The sequence below is a fragment of the Miniopterus schreibersii genome (assembly GCF_964146895.1).
Source record: "Miniopterus schreibersii genome assembly, chromosome: 20".
Classification (NCBI taxonomy): domain Eukaryota; kingdom Metazoa; phylum Chordata; class Mammalia; order Chiroptera; family Miniopteridae; genus Miniopterus; species Miniopterus schreibersii.
The window spans coordinates 23827707-23843982 of NC_138122.1; the positions used below are offsets into that span (position 1 = coordinate 23827707).

General features: G+C 61.4%; 1 protein-coding gene across 1 annotated transcript; it reads left to right on the plus strand.

The window, feature by feature from the left end:
• Window positions 1-230: 230 nt before the first annotated feature.
• LHX5 (LIM homeobox 5) lies at window positions 231-9271 on the plus strand (the record flags this gene model as incomplete). Its single annotated transcript, XM_081122923.1, has 5 exons — window positions 231-403; window positions 2289-2512; window positions 3099-3376; window positions 4005-4170; window positions 7852-9271. The coding sequence occupies 5 exons, from the start codon at window positions 231-233 to the stop codon at window positions 8217-8219; spliced, it is 1209 nt and encodes a 402-aa protein (XP_080979049.1). The 3' UTR covers window positions 8220-9271.
• Window positions 9272-16276: the final 7005 nt, after the last annotated feature.

Here is a 16276-nt window from a genome sequence, read left to right on the forward strand (position 1 = left end):
GCGGCCCCGGGCAGGAGGCTGTGACCGCCGCCGCGCCCCACCCCATCCCGGGCGGCCCAGCGCCAGGCCAGCGGGCACCCGAGGACTTGACCGGCTGAGTCTCGGTCCGGATCGGACTCGCCCGGCGGCTGCCGAGACGAGAGGCGGAGCGCAGCGGCTGGGCCGGGGGGCCCGAGGGCCGGGGGCCCAGAGGGAGGGCGAGGCGGCCCGAGCCGCCGGGGCGCGGGGCTATGATGGTGCACTGTGCCGGCTGCGAGCGGCCCATCCTCGACCGCTTTCTGCTGAACGTGCTGGACCGCGCGTGGCACATCAAATGCGTTCAGTGCTGCGAGTGCAAGACCAACCTCTCGGAGAAGTGCTTCTCGCGCGAGGGCAAGCTCTATTGCAAGAATGACTTCTTCAGGTAAGGGGCCGCGCAGCCTGCGCGCCCAAGCTGCGCGCGCTCTGCTGGGGCGCTGGGGAAGGGGACCCACGAAACCCACCCCAGCCTCCCGGGCTCGGCAGCTCCAAAGGGGAGCGGGCAGCCCACTGCTCTCCTCCTGTCCTTGGTCAAGGAAAGGGCCTGGGGCCGAGAGGAGCTAAAAGGAAGCTGCTTCGCAGCCTCACGGTCGCTCCTCCGGGCCGGCTTGGATCGGAGGTGCGCGGCCGCGGGAAGCTCTGACAAACTTGCTCCCGACCCGTCTCTGCCCCTTCCCAGCGGCTGCAGCTCCAGGGTGGAAGTTTCAAGCCCGATTCTGAGAGAGAAAGGATTTTTGCAAAGTCGGGGGTGGCTGGAGGCTTCCCCCACCAGAAGGATTACCTTTGCCAAGAGGCTGTCATCCAGGCAGGGCAGCCGCGGCCCCAGAGCCCTCCAGGAGACACACAAACTTCCCAGAGGGGCTCGGCCAGGTTTCCTCTGAAGTTGGGAGGAGGGAACCTTTGCCTCCTATCCCCTCACTCCAACTCCTGCAATATTTTCTCCCATGTTGAAAAGTACCAAGGAAATCCAAGCTGGGAATCAGGACCTCCCAGGTCTAGCCTGGGCTGTATCACTCCCCTTGCTGGGCACAGGGGCCCTCAGGCAGGCCCAGGAGGCTCACTCCCCTGGGCCTCAGTTTCCCCAGCTGGGCAATGCCTAGGGGTGGCCTGGAAGGCTGTGGGGGTTTGGGCAGCTCAGCCCTGCCTGCTTCCACCCGCACAGAAAACCGGCTTTGTGAGTGCGAATTCCAGGCCCAGGGAAGGGGGGGTTGCGATTAACACCCGGGAGCCAGGCGGCTCAGCACTGGGGAATTTGAATAGGAGAAAATGTCAGCCTCCCCTTTACACGTGTAAACCACCCCCACCCCCACGCCCAGAGAACCCAGGCCCCTAATGTGGCTGGGACTGCAAAGCGCCTAATGATTTTTGATAAGGTGCATATGGCCAATTAGGCTGCCCGATAAAGCCAAAAGTGACTTATGGCTTCTAAGGCCCTCACTACATCAACGTCACCCAAATTCGCCCTGTTTAGAGACCTGGGTGTGAGTGGATATGGGGCCCCAAAGTCCTGGGCCCTGTCCCTCCCCCAACCCGCACCTCACCCGTTAGTGCAGGTCTGTGCCACCCATTTCGGAGGAGACCGGCCTCCTCCCAGGGCTCACAGAGGAAGGAAAGGATTTAGACCAGGAACGCGGGCAAGGGGGGATTTGAGCGACCCGGGTGCTGGCCATGCAGGTGTTGGGTCACCCTTGGTCATGTTTCCCCGCTGCCTGCCAGGGCCAGAGATGTTGGGGGACTGGAGACTCCGTCCCTGCTTCCCAGAGTCCACTGTTCTGAGGCCCTGCTGTCCACAGGCTCCTGACTAGCTCTGGTGCGTCCCACAGCGGGGACTGGAAATTCTCCAGTGCTGGCGGCGCTGGGCCCCAGAGGACTGGAAAGGAGCCAGGAGGCAAGGACAAGTAGGGTCCAAATCCCGCCCGCCTGGCTTGAAAGCCTTCCTGACCTGGCGAGGCGAGGTTGCCTCGAGCATCCCAGATGGATGTGGGGGTCCGGGAGCATCCTGGGGTGCTCTGGGCCCTCTGCGTGGCTGAGGGCTGTGCCCATTGCTCTAAGCCAGCGGAGTCCAAATAAATCTGAATGAGGCATGACGGGCCTAAGAACAACCCAGGACATTTGTCTGGAATCTTGTGCTCCAGAGGGGGAGCACAGGGTCGAGGTCTCGTGTGACAGATGTGGAAGCGAAGGCTTCTCAGAAGCGAGAGAGGGTGGGCAGAGGCGGGGGACTGGAGGGGGGCCGGCTGCACAGGTGACCGGCTGTGCTGTGTCTGCAGGCGCTTTGGCACCAAGTGCGCCGGCTGCGCGCAGGGCATCTCACCCAGCGACCTGGTGCGCAAGGCCCGCAGTAAAGTCTTCCACCTCAACTGCTTCACCTGCATGGTCTGCAACAAGCAGCTGTCCACGGGCGAGGAGCTGTACGTCATCGACGAGAACAAGTTCGTGTGTAAGGACGACTACCTGAGCTCCTCCAGCCTCAAGGAGGGCAGCCTCAACTCAGGTAGGGGCCTCGCTCCTCCGCCAGCGGGCCTGGCGCCCTCCGCTTCCCGCCCTGTGCGCTCCGCAGGCCCACTCGGAGCTCTCCACCCCCCATCACCCACCAGGCAGTTCCAGGGCCTGACCACCAGCTCTTTTCCCGCCCCCCTCCAATTCGGGGGCCTTTTCCAGGTTGCCACTTTTCCCGCTTTGGAGCTGGGCAATTAATTCCCCTTTCCACCTGCCCTGGGAGGACACTAATTGGAAGGAGAGAAGGGAGAGGGAGATCTGAGGCCCCAAGGGGATCTGTGCCCTCCTCTTATGCCCCCAGGAGAGAGAAGGCAGGGCTCTCCGGAGGGCGCGCCTCCTCCTTTCTCAGGCAATAGGTGAAAAGTGCTGAGAAGGCTCGAGACGGCGGCTCCAGAGGCCCAGCCCGGCCTGGAGGCGGCGGGCGGACGCGGGGCCCCTGGGGGAGGGGCTGTCTCGGGGTTCGCGAGAGAACCCTGCGCGGGAGGCCGTGGCCTGGGCTGGCTGGAACCGGCTACCCGATTGTGGAGGCCTCGGGCTCCACAATCACGCTGCTGTCCGCTTCCCACTCCGCCCGCCCGCAGTGTCGTCCTGTACGGACCGCAGTTTGTCCCCGGACCTCCAGGACCCGCTCCAGGACGACCCCAAGGAGACGGACAACTCGACGTCGTCGGACAAGGAGACAGCCAACAATGAAAACGAAGAGCAGAACTCGGGCACCAAGCGGCGCGGCCCGCGCACCACCATCAAAGCCAAGCAGCTGGAGACGCTCAAGGCCGCCTTCGCCGCCACGCCCAAGCCCACGCGCCACATCCGCGAGCAGCTGGCGCAGGAGACCGGCCTCAACATGCGCGTCATCCAGGTGCGGCCGGGCCCGGGGCCCCCTCCCATCCCCCTTGCCCAGCCCCGAAGCGTCCAGAAGCTGGGAGGCTCAGAGGAGCCCCGCGGCAGACCGTGCGCTCCAGGTCGGTGCGCTCCGGGTCGGTGCGCTCCGGTCAGACTCCTAGCCAAAGTCACTAGTCACTCCACCTCTCTGAATCCTGCCTCTGCCCCTTCGAGGAGGGTTTTAAGCCTTGCTGGGGACAGGCCCCCTCCCTTCCTCTCATCTACGGAGCAGAGAAGAAGGCGACTTCCTCACGTGCCTCCTCCTCGGGCCCATGCTTGGGCAGGCAGACAGACATACGGCCAGAGTCCGGCTGGGAAGCCGGGGTGGGGCCCAGGCCGGGCGGGAGGCCTTTATAAAGCCGTCAGGCCGCGGGCAGGCCGAGGACCGGGAAGCCCGAGTCTTTATGAGTCGCCCCAAGGGTCCGCAAAATCCTTCACCCTTGGCTGGTTCACCGAGGCCCCTCTCCACCCCTGCGGCCTAATCCGGCCCGGCCCCCGCCTCGGGTAGTATTGGAGGACAGGAGGCGCTAGGACCCAGTAGAGGCGGCCCCGGGCTGGGAGAGGACACCCCCAACCGAGCTCACTGCCCCCTCCTCTGGTCCCAGGTGTGGTTCCAGAACCGACGGTCCAAAGAGCGCAGGATGAAACAGCTAAGCGCACTGGGCGCCCGGAGACACGCCTTCTTCCGGAGTCCGAGGCGCATGCGTCCGTTGGGTGGCCGCTTGGACGAGTCCGAAATGTTGGGGTCCACTCCATACACCTACTATGGAGGTAAGGGGGCCCCCCGGAGATGCTCTGCCCTACACCGAGGCCCCCAGCCTTCTGGGGTCGGAGAGCTCAGAGCCCATCCTGAGCTCTTGGCTGCCCAGGGACCCCCCCCTCCTACTCACACTGGACAGTAATGGACACACTTGAACAGACACATCCACACACACACGCTCACCTACAGATCCTTCCTGGATGCAAAATCAGACACACGGGTTCCCAGTGATGCAGTCAACACACCAGGCAAGCAACAACACACATCCACACGGGACACGCGGGCACACCGACTTCGGAGACCTCGGGGACACATGAGAGCGAGCACACAGGTATACTCCACCCCGGATACACTACCCGACAAACACCCGGAGAGGTCCGCTGGCTTACACACGCCCACCCGTCATACAAGCCGGGCACCCGCAGACCCGCAGGCGCCCTGCCCGCCGGGACAAGCAGCCTCCCTCCTGCCATGCCCGCGCCCGGCGTACTGGGCACTGGCAGGAACTCGGGCACTGGAGGGCAGTGCTGGCGGGAGGGATGGAAGAGTCGGGGTTCACCCCCCCCCCCGTCCCCCAGCCTGCTCTCTGGGTTCTGCCCCGCGGGCTCTGGGCTCTGTGCCCACAGGCACCTGGCAGGGGCAGCCAGGGGCAGTCAGTGGCTCTGGGCGGGACTCAAGCCCACTCCCCAGCCCCAAGCGCGCGGGTGTCTAGTGGCAGCTGAGGGCTCAAGGACTGGGCCAACCAGTTCCCAGCTCCGTCGTGGGGGCTGCAGGGGCGAGTAGCGGGAGTTTGCAAAGAGCCGTTCCGTGGTTAATGTCCCGGGCTGGGTCCGGGTGAACTTTCCTCTTGGTCACCCCTCCCCTTCTCCTTCCCCCATCTCTCTCCTCTCTCCTCTCCCCCACCCCTCCAATTCCTCCGGACCGTTCCAGCTCCGCCACCCAGGGCCGGGGAGACTCCCTGTGCTCCGGGGCACTGCAGCACATGCTCAGCGCCCTCCCCTTCCCAGATTGTGGGTGAAAGGAGGGCACCCCCCCCTCTGTTCTGGAGCCTCTGAATCTGGGGAGCCCCCGGAGTGCCCATGCCTGAGCTGGGTCTCCCCTCGGAGTTGCTCAGTACCACAGGCCTGCGGGGGTTGGGGGCTAGTAGCTCGGTTTGGGGAGAGGCGACTTCTCTTAGAAAAGGGCGTTTGGGGGCCAGGCCCCCAGAGAGAGCGGGGGCAGACCCAGGAAAGAGGATGCGGTCTTGGTACATCCGCAGGCCTGGGAGGTTAGAGCTTCAGATCTGGGCAGGGTCCCCAGGAATTGTGGCTGTGGTTTGGGGTAAGAGGCTCTGCGACGGATGGCCCAGGACAGCCCGGGTGGTGGGCCTCTCCACTCGGGGGCCTCTCCACTCGGGGACCGCTCGGCCTAACTTTGCCCCTTCCGCACAAAATCTCGGCCCGCGCAAGGAGGTGCTGGGGCGCTCCCGGCCGGAATCCCCGCCCCCCCGCCTGGGTCATTAACCAAGGATTCCCCGAGGACATTGCACCCCCACCCATCCCGCCAGCTCCTTTCACCGCGCGTCTGCCGGCAGGGGTGGGGACCTGGACACCCGGGCCCCTCTTCCCCGGGAATGGGAATGGGGGGCAGGACCCCCCAGCCCCAGCGAGGCAGCCCCGCCTAATCCGCGCTGGGAGATCCCGGCGGCGGCGGCGGGCGGCGGGCGAGAAAGGGGCCGGGCGGCGGGCCGGCGGCTCCCCGTGGGAGCGCGGACAAAGCCCCAGCTGCGGCTTTTGTGCCCTGTTCAGACGGCGTTTGTTCCAATTACCTCCGGCCCGGCCGCCATATGGGCGGAGGCGGCGCGCGGCGCGCGGGGGCCGCGGCCCTGGCCGGCCGGCCTGCTCGCTGCGGGCCCCTGCCGGCCCCCATCCCAGCCCCTTACGGGCCCCAAATTCGTGCTTCCAACCTTGCGCTTCAGGTCCCCAAAGGATGGAGTGAGTGGTTCCTAAAAAGTCCCTGGCGACCGTTTTGGCCGTTGCCTGAACCGTCTCCAAGCCTCGCCCGCAGACACCTCCCTTTGGGCTGGTTTCAGGGTTTGGAGAGGGGAGGGGAGTGGCAGGGGGCTTCCGGAATTCGCCCGCGGACGGAGACCCCAGGACTGAGCAGGGGGTGTGGGTTTGCTGAGGGGACTCCGGCCTCCGGGGCGCGCTGGTTTTCCCGCCGTACAAAGCGGGTTATTGTCACCAGTGAGGGCTACAAGGTGCTCCTCCCGTGGGGTCCCACACCCCAACCCTTCAGGGGCTGGCCTGGGGGGATGGGAGCGGGCTGTCCGGAAGGGTCTGGGGCGGGGAGAGGCTTCGAGAGCAGGTCAGGAACAGTTTGTTGAGAACGCGCAAGCTTGTAACCCGGAGTCCCTGTGCCTCCTGAATTTGTGGGCAAAACGCACATTGGAGCCTTTTTGTGGAGAGAGGGCCCCAAACGGTCGCCAGATTCTCAAAGGGGCTCAATGTTCCCAGATGCTTCAGAACCTGGGTGTCCTGGCCGACCACCCGAGTGAGACCGGAGGCCCGAGCCTTTCCCCCGGGCCCCGGGGGGACTCTGGACATGACCCAGAGAATGCTGAGCCGTCCTCCGGGTCTCCCAGGCCGCTGGGGCTCAGCTTTCTGGGTTCCAGGCCCAGGGGAGGCCGGTGCAAAATCAGGGGCTCAGGGGGCACAGGGCTGTACTCGGCGGGGCGCAGAGGCCGAAGGACAGGGCCTGAGCCCTCCGTGCGCGCTTCCGCGTCCAGGTTTCCGTGCCCGCGTCCAGGTTTCCGTGCCCGCGCCCAACTCGCCAGCCCCTCGGTGCTCCAGCCGACGCCCAGGTCCCGACGCCCAGGTCCCGGCATCTCCCCGGCCTGGTGGCCGCCGGGTCTCAGCCATTGCGCGCTCTGGTCCCTGTCGCCCCTGCACCCTCGCCCTGCGCCTCTCCAGCCTCTCCAGCCTCTCAGCCTCCGGGTCTCTGACTTTGTCTCTGACGCATCCCCGGGTCTCTGGGCGCATCCGTCTCTCCAGACCTTCCGTCCCGTTCTCGGGTCGGGTCTCTAGCTGGGTTTTTCACGCGTGTGTCTAACCGCGCGCGGCCCTCTTGGCATCTCCTAGACTATCTGCCTGACTCGACCTCCGACCTCTCCGCGCCATCCCTGGGTCTCTTTTCTTGTCTCCGACTCGTGCAGCTCGGTCCCCTCTTCTGTCCCCCTTCACTCTGTCCCCTGCGGATCTCTCACCGTCTCTGTCTCTCGCAGTTTCCGTGTCTCCCACTCTCTGCGTCTCTCTCGCCAACTCTAAGACTCTGTCTCTGCGTCTCTCTCCATCTCTGAGTCAGGGAACTTCCTGTCCTCCGCCGTCTCCGAGCCTCCCCGGGCGCATCTCTCCGTCTCTCCGAGTTTAAGTCTCTCCCCATTACGGCGTCTCTCCTTGGCCGTCTCCCCAACTTGACCCCCGGGTCTGCGTCCGCGCCGCTCCGGGCCTCCCTCTCCCTGGGTCTCTGCAGGCCTCTCCGCGGGTCTCCAACCTCGAGTCCGCGTCGCGTTGTCCCCGGTGAACGTCCTCTCCCGGCGGCCCCAAGCCTGCGTCCCTGGCCGGGGTCTCCCGGGCCCGCTCCCCAGCCCCGCGAGTCCCACCCTGCCCCGGCCGTCTCTCACCGCGCCCTGTCTCCTCCCGTGCCCTTCGCAGACTACCAAGGCGACTACTACGCGCCGGGAGGCAACTACGACTTCTTCGCGCACGGCCCGCCGTCGCAGGCGCAGTCCCCGGCCGACTCCAGCTTTCTGGCTGCCTCGGGGCCCGGCTCGACGCCGCTGGGCGCCCTGGAGCCGCCGCTGGCCGGGCCGCACGCCGCCGACAACCCCAGGTTCACCGACATGATCTCGCACCCGGACACGCCGAGCCCGGAGCCCGGCCTGCCGGGCGCACTGCACCCCCTGCCGGGCGAGGTGTTTAGCGGGGGGCCCAGCCCTCCTTTCCCCATGAGCGGTGCCAGCGGCTACAGCGGACCCCTGTCGCACCCCAACCCCGAGCTCAACGAGGCCGCCGTGTGGTAAGGCCGTCGGGACAGGCCACCGCCGGGACGCAGCCTTCCCCAAACCAAAACGCCCGACGTGGCGGCGGCGGCGGCCTGGGGCTCCCCCCACCCCCGCCCCAGGGGTTCTCTCTCGGGTCCACACTGAACCCGCAGCGGCGCCGCAGTTGCGCGCGCGCGCGCGGAGGGGGAACGACCCCCCCACCCCCACGGCCACCTCGCGGGCTCTCCAGGACCCCCGGCCCTCCGCCAGCGCTCTCCTGGCAGTCGCGAGCAATTTCTGGGGACCAAAGTCAATACCGCAGAGGGTCAAGCGATCTCGAGCGCGCTCCAGACTTCCCCCGACCCCCACCCACCACCTCCATGGACCAAGAGAGGGCTGAGACCAAGGGGCGGAGATGAGTGTCCCCCCCCTCCCCCCGCAACCCGAGTGGCATTTTGGTCATCTTATGTCTAACTCTGCTCTCCCCGTCTTTCAAACGAGATGATAAAGAAAAGAGAGAGACTGAAGGGAGAGAGGGGAAAGGGGACACATTGAGAAGGAAGAGAGGTGGAGAGAGCGCGCCGGCCGGGGAGCGCGCCCGAAACACCGACGGGCGGCGCCGGGAGAAACGCGTCGGCCTGCGCGCGGGTGCCCCCTGGCGGCCGCTCTGGAGGATCAAGGTCAGCGCCTCGGGGAAGGCGGGGCCGTCGGAGCGCCGCCAGCCGGGCCGGGCGACCCCCTCCTGACTCCCCTTTGAGCCCGGGGGCGTGGGGGGGGTCCAGGCCGGACTGGAACTCTCGCCCACCCTGCTCCCTCCCTGGGCCGGGCGCCGAGATTTCTGGGCTCCGGCCCGCCGACCCCCCCTCCCTGCCCTGGGCCTGGAGGCTGGGCCGTCAGGATGTACAGTATTAACACTTTTTTGGAAGTTGGACGCTTCTAGTTTCCTTATTTTGTATAAAGAAGAAACAAATAAAGTATGTTTTTGTGTTTACTGTTTATTTATTGTACTCTAGTTAACTGGGGCTGGACATTTTTATATTTTTAAGAGGAGGGTGGGCAGAGTGGGGGAGGGGAAGCGGAAAGGTTTACCTAAAAAAAAAACCTAAAAAAAAAAGCACAAAAAAAACAACACACAAACAGAATCAACTTTTCTAAAAAGAAAGATTAATAAAAAAAAAAATTCTTTTTTGCCCTCAGTGCTGTGTGTTTTCTTTTTTTGTCTGTCTTCATAGTCGCTCAGAATGAAAGGGACAATTTTCTCTGGTTCTTGTTTCTGGCATAAAAGCAGACTCGATGGGTGCAGAGACCTCTCCTGGTCGAAGTGAGTTCTTTTGGGAGCTATCAGGTAAGGAAGGGGGCTGCTTTTTTTTTTTTTTTTGGCAGCTCCTGTGCTGCGGGAACAGCATCTCCCCGCGCTTCCTACAGCACCCGGCTCCCACACGCCTGCCGGGCACCCAGCAAACCTTCAAAATATTTGATGTGTGATTTGTTTGTCCCCAGCGTGTCCCACAGAGTCTAGCTCCCTCCTAATTATGCCCCAGGCAATTCCAGGTGCTACAAAAACAAACAAACAGAATCCCCCCCCCCCCCCCCCCCCCCCCCCCCCCCCCCCCCCCCCGGTTGGGGAGCGGACGCCTGCTGCCTGCGGGGCTGTGTCGGGAGCGTGGAGCCCGGGAGCCAGGCCGCGGCTGCCGTGTGGTGCGTGCGTGGCCTTCATGGCCGAAGGCTTAGGCCTGAGGCCGCTGCCTAAAGACAGGCCCCTCCCTCTTTGCCTCAGTTTCCCTACTTACAGAAGGGATTGGAAAGAGCGCTCCCTACGTTCCCTTCTGGCTTGGACACTGCAGATGGAGATGAAAATAAATGGAAGAGGGTCCTGCCCTTGGATCCTCTGCGCCCAGGCTTGGGGTGGGGGGGGTCTTGCCCATTTTAGCGGCAGCAGGAAAGGAAGGGGGTAGGAGATGGGGACACGTGGGCCCCCAGGGGGTGCACACAGGCAGAGAGCCCTGCTCCTCTGTTTTCTGTGGGCTTCTGGAGAACAGCGCGGGGCGGCCTGGCTTTATCTTTCCTCTCCTTGTGCCTTTGTCTTTGTCTGACAAATGCAACTTGCTTATTGAAGGAAATTTAGAAATTCCAGGTAAACAAAAGAGAGAAAATGGAACCACCCCGAATCTCGGGCTCTGTGGTAATGTAGCTGATGTATTTCCTTTCCAGACTCTCTTTCATTTTAGAACAAGAGATCATCCACATATACACACAGAGCCTGCGAATCCCACGACTTCAGTGTGAAAGAAACGGAGGGGACAGAAGACCACTCTCGTGCCAGGGGACACTTGAATGACCCTGGGGGGGAGGGGGGTCTTCCAGTCTCAGAGGGTGGCCCCAGAAACCAGACTTCCAGAGGGTTGCTCATCTCTGGGGTCATGAGCCACACGTGGGGCTCACTCCCCATGGGCCGTCCTCTGAGCGCTCACCAGTGAGAAGAGCTGGGAGCAGAAGTCACCTGGGAGGGGGAGGGGAAGAGGCCAGGGCAGGGTCGTGGTGTCCAGGAGACCACCTGCCTGGTCACTCCATCACCCTTCTGAGCCTTGGTTTGCTCCTCTGCGAAATGGGCTCACAGTGACCTCTCGGCCACATCGAAGCGATATAAATTTAACCTGTGGCCAAGGTTCAGGAAATCTAGGTCCCGGGTTCAGTCCCCACCCCCACCCTCACTCACACACACACACCCCTACACACTCGCTCTGGAATCGCTCTCTGGGGTGGTACCAGGAGGTTTCTCATTTGTCAAGCTCCCCAGTTCATCCCCATGCCTCCGAACGTGCAGGACCACGGCTCCGGCAGCCTGGCCCGGAGTCCGGTTCAGCCCTCGCAGCGCCCCTGCAGGATGAGTGTGGTAAGGCCCCATTTTGCAGACGCGGAGACTGAGGCCCAAGAAGCGAAGTGAGCTGCCTGGGGTCGCAGAGCTGGGGAGAAGCAGGGCCAGGTTTTCAATCAAGAACCTCTGCTTCCAGGCCCCACGTTGTCCCTGGGCCCAGGACAGAGCCCATCACTGGTAAAGCCTCACTCTGTCTAGTAACGACCCAGATGGAGGGATGAGTGAATGAATGAATGAATGAATGAATGAATGAATGGATGGATGGATGGATGAATGAATGAATGGATGGATGAATGAATGGATGGATGGATGAATGAATGGATGGATGAATGAATGAATGAATGAATGGATGAATGGATGAGTGAATGAATAAAACGAATGCTCTCCAGCCTCTGTAAAAAGAGATTGTTTAAGAAAGGGTCCGATGAGTGCCAGTTCCTCCTGCCAGCAACCTCCCTGGGTTTTGTTCAAACGCCTTCCCGGGTTAAACAAAGCTGCCCAGAGGGGCCAAGAGCCTAAGAAAACCGCCAAGGTCAAGAGGCACAACGGCTTCCTCTTCCCCGAGCCCGCCCCTGTTTCTTTCTCTCCCCCCACTTCCCTGTCCATTAATGTATCTGTTCATCTCGTTCTATCTCCCCATCGCCTGTATTTATTATCATTTCAAAATAAACGAATTCTGAGAGGAAAGAAAAATACTTCGAAGCCTGCAGGTGAGGGGGCCAGCCGGCCCCCCCCCCGTTCGCGCCCTCCCGCCCTGGGGGAGAGGGAAGGTGTGTGTGTGTGTGTGTGTGTCGTCCCCCCCCCCGCCTCTGGGCTGTAATTCCCGACGACACTGCGCATTCACACCCGTGTGCCTGGCCCCATCCTGCACGCTGTCCCCGGCCCCCATCCCTGTCCCCCTGTCCCGAAATAAACGCCCCGCGGAGCGTGAGAGCCGACCCACTGTGCTTAGGACTAATATTTAAAATGCAGAATGGCTGTGGAGGGGCCCTGCTCCCGAGCCTCGCCGTGCAGTAAAAAGATATAAACAGAATAAATTACCTCTCCAGCGCGGATTATGAGAGGACCCATCTCCTGACCGGAATTTTAAGTCCTGCCTCCCTGGTCGCGCTGCGCGCGGCTGATTTATGGGAGCCCGAGCCCTTCTCTGCATATTTCTCCTGTTCAGCCGAGTGACCGAGTTTACCCTTCCTCTGCCATTAGCGTTATTAACACCTGGGCAACCGATCATTGCAAATGGGCCATTTCTGTGATGAACGGGAACCTCTCCACCGCCTCTCCCAGGCCTGGCCCCCTCTTTCTGCATTTTGTGCTGGGGCTCAGGGACCACCACCCCCTGCTTCCCCCCAGCACCTGCCCATGGGCTCCTGGGAGCCTTGGGAGGAAACCCCTCACCCCAGCAGGTGCCCGTGGCTTTGTGGCATGCACACAGAGAATGACAACTCTGCTCCTATTTTTTTATTCTCCAGAGAATGTTCCAGAGGTAAGGCAATGCCCCCATTGATCGGGGAAAGAAACCGAGGCTCGGGGAGGGCCAGAGACTGGCCTGAGAGGCCACAGAGGGTTTATGGAGGTGTTGGGATCAGAATTCACATCTTCTAGCCCCTCGACACTCAAGGTGTGGCCGACGGACCAACAGCAGCAGCAGCGGGAAGCTGGGTAGAAATGCAGAAGCTCAGGCCTCGCCCAGGACATCAGAGCCAGAATGCGCTTGGTCCCCAGGGGGTGGGGTGCACGTTTGGTTTTTGAAGCTTTGGTTTAAAAACAGACCCAGGTTCTCAACCATCCCTTTAGTATTATCATTGTTATTATTGATTTGAGAGAGAGAGAAACATCGATTTGTCGCTCCACTTGTTCACGTATCGCTGGCTGAGTCTTGCGTGCGCCCTGACTGGGGATCGAACTCGCAACTTTGGAGTATCGGGCAGATCTCTAACCAACTGAGCCACCAGCCAGGGCTCAACTACCCCTTTTCTCAATGAAGGAAAACCTTATAGGAAATTCTCCTCTCAGCAGCCGCAGGGGCCCCAAGTCCACGGTCAAACCATGTGAGGATAAGGCAGCCGGCCGAGCTCGCGATGCCCGCCGGGCACCTGCCCCGCTCAGCCCGCTCCCTCCTTCATCCCAGGCTGTGAGCAGCTGGAGACCAGGGGCGGTGTGACCCCACGCTGGGCACGCAACCTCTCTGAGCTTCGGCTCTGCCGTCTGTAAAAAGGGCACAATAGTATCTAACAGCCAGGGTCCCTGCAAGGGTTAAATACGGCCACATAGGTCATAGTCTAGGAGCAGTGCCTGGCATGGAGCAGGCTGCTGAGCAACCAACACTAAATGAACTAACAATAATATAGCAGCGAGCCCTGGCCGGTGTGGCTCAGCGGTTAGAGCGCCTGCCCTCGCACCAAAGGGTCGAGGGGTCAATTCCCAGTCAAGGGCATACACATGGGTTGCAGGTTCGATCCCCAGGAGGGGGCATGCAGGAGGCAGCCAAGCGAGGCTCCTCTCTGTCCTTCCCTCCCTCTCCTTTCCTCTCTCTCTCTCAAATCAATAAAAACATGTTTGGGGGGGAAAGAAAGAAAAAATATCCTCAGGTGATTGTTTTAGGAAGAGCCTCTGTCTGGTGCTAGCGAGTCTTAAATGCGCCTCTAAGAAACTGCAGGTGAAACACCGGGCCTGCTGCCGGCCCAGGGAAGCTGGTTACAATGTAGCGACGTTCATTCTGCCTGGTGCTGTTATTGCAACACTTACTATCTAATTCTGGGAAGCGATACTGTTTCTCCATTTAGAGGGTGATAACATTTTCTTTCTAAAAAGCAGTTAAGGCTTCAAGAAACATATGAATTAGCCTGGCCTCAAGTGGCTCTGTCGGTTGAGCAACATCCTGTTTGATTCCCAGTCAGGGGCTCATGCCTGGGTTTTGGGTTCGAACCCCGGTCGGGGCATGTAGGAAAGCAACTGATCACTGTTTCTCTCTCCCATCGATGTTTCTCTCATGAGGATTTGAAAAAATAACAAACCTATGAATTAGGTAACAGTAAAGATAGTTCATGGATTGGTGGTGCAGCACGGATCTGGCACAACCCGAGGTGGCAATGAGTTTGGGACCGTCTTTGCTGTGGCTGTGCTGTGTGACTGTGACTAGGTTACTGACCCTCTCAGGGCCCCAGCCAAAGCCTGAATAAGGAGAAGTTGCTGACTGCTGAGATCTGATCCCAAAAGCTGGGCAGGAACCAGATGATACAGGGCCCTGTAGGCCAAGGTGATGGGTGTTTTTGATCCTAAATCAGGGTGGGGACGGGGAGGGGGCAGCCTCAAGACTGGCAGCCAGACGACCAGTGGGGAGGCCGCTAGCCACCCAGGCAAGGGACGTGCCTGGCTGGTGTCCTCTGAGCTTGCTATTGTCTTCTCCCTGGAGGCCTTCGAGGACTGCCGTCAGCCCTCACTTTGCAGGAGAGGAAACCGAGGCTCAGAGAAGTTAATTCACCTGCCCGGTTTCCCAGCTGGAAAGAATCAGAGGTGGGGAGTGACTCAGGTATTTAAACGCCCAGCCCAGCCCACTTCCTGCCCACTCATCTCAGGAGAAAGAGCTTAGGTCCAGTAACTGCAGGCCAGCCTCAGTTTTCCTCGTCTGTAATATGGGACGAATTGTAGCCCCTACTTCCTCGGGTCCAGGAGGCAAGGAAATTAAATCCCTCACGCACTTTTACCTTAAAAGGAAGGGGAAAAGGCCCTTTCCCACCCACTTCTCTCTCTGCTGGTTCTCCCCAAAAGGAGGGACTTGGGTATTTCTTCTTCAAACATTTATTTTTCATGGGTTTTTTTGGGTGGAAGGGGGCGGGTTGGTGACGGTAATCAGTTTGGGGACTTAAGATAAAAAATCGCAGCAAAGGGTTGACTTGACTTTTTGTAATTAATGGGGCGGCTGGTAATAGGATCTTCCTGCCGGTGGTGCTCCCGGGAAACGCCTTTTTACATAAGATATTGCCCACACCGGGGTGGCAGCGGGTGATTTATGGGGTTCCGTGCTCCAGAAAGCCTCTCCTGGGGTTGCCCAGCCGGTGGAATTTATCAGGGAGTTTGGAAGGGAGGCGAGAAACCTGCCCGTGACATTTTTGGTGGAGTTTAAACAGCACAAACACTGGGGCAGAGAGAGGCCGGTGGGACGGGGAGAGGGGGACAGGGGGAGAGGGTCCAGTCAGGTTGGCTTTTCCGCCAGCAGAGCCTGAGCCGGGGGTTCTTGGCTGGTGACTTCTTAAGGGAGGGCCCAGAGCAGAGGGGGGCAGAGGGGGGTCAGGTGGAGTCTGGCCCCAGCCTGATCCCGGGAGGGGCTCTGGACTTGGGCTGGCTCCACAGAACTGCCTTGAGGGTGCAACGGAGCCTGCCTTTTCTATTCCTTATGGTCAGTCACTGGCTGCGGGCCACCGCTCGTGGGGGGGGCGGATTGGGGGTGGGGAGGGATAGCCTCCCAGGCATCTCTGGATCCTCTGGCCCTGGAGAGAGGCACCGGTGCAGACGGAAAGCTGGGGGTATCTCAAGCACGTACACGCACCTGGCGGCCCTGGACTAACTCCAAGAAGTCCTGCTCCCAGGACCCCCGGGAGGGTCTCCGTTTTCCCACCGAGCATCGGGAGGGCAGAGTCTCTGCAGCTCACCTCCCTACATCAGCCGGAGCGTCCCTGGCCTCAGCTCCCATCGCCTGCTTCCTTGCTCTCTCCCTGTGCCTCCCCCCGCCCTTGGCGTTCCCCAGGTGTCAGCCAGGGAGGGCTAAACCCAGGGAGCCCACACGTGTTATCTGGACGGAGTCAACAGGCCCCTCAGCCTCTTATCTCCAGCCTGCCGAGACCGAGAGAGGGGCAAACCGCAGCTGACAAGTCTCCCAGGGGTGCGGCCGAGGGCAGAGGCCGGCCTGGGAGACGGAGCACCTGGGTGGAGGGGAGCTCGAGTGCAGGGTGGGGGGTTTGTAGCTGGCTGGAGCAATCCCCGAAGGCTTCAGGGAGGAGGCTGCCCTACACTGGGCTTTGAAGGGTATGTAGGATTTAGAAGCAGGCAGAGCATAGCAAGGGTGCCTCAGTGGGACCAGGGGGTTGATGCTGCCAGGGGCTGTGGCGCCAACTGGACCCCACACTCTCTGAACCTTGTTTCCTGCAGGGCGAGGGAGGGTTGGGTAGAGCTCCCCATGTAAGACCTTCGGCCTCAGCCATCTCTGGGGCCTCAGCACCCTCCA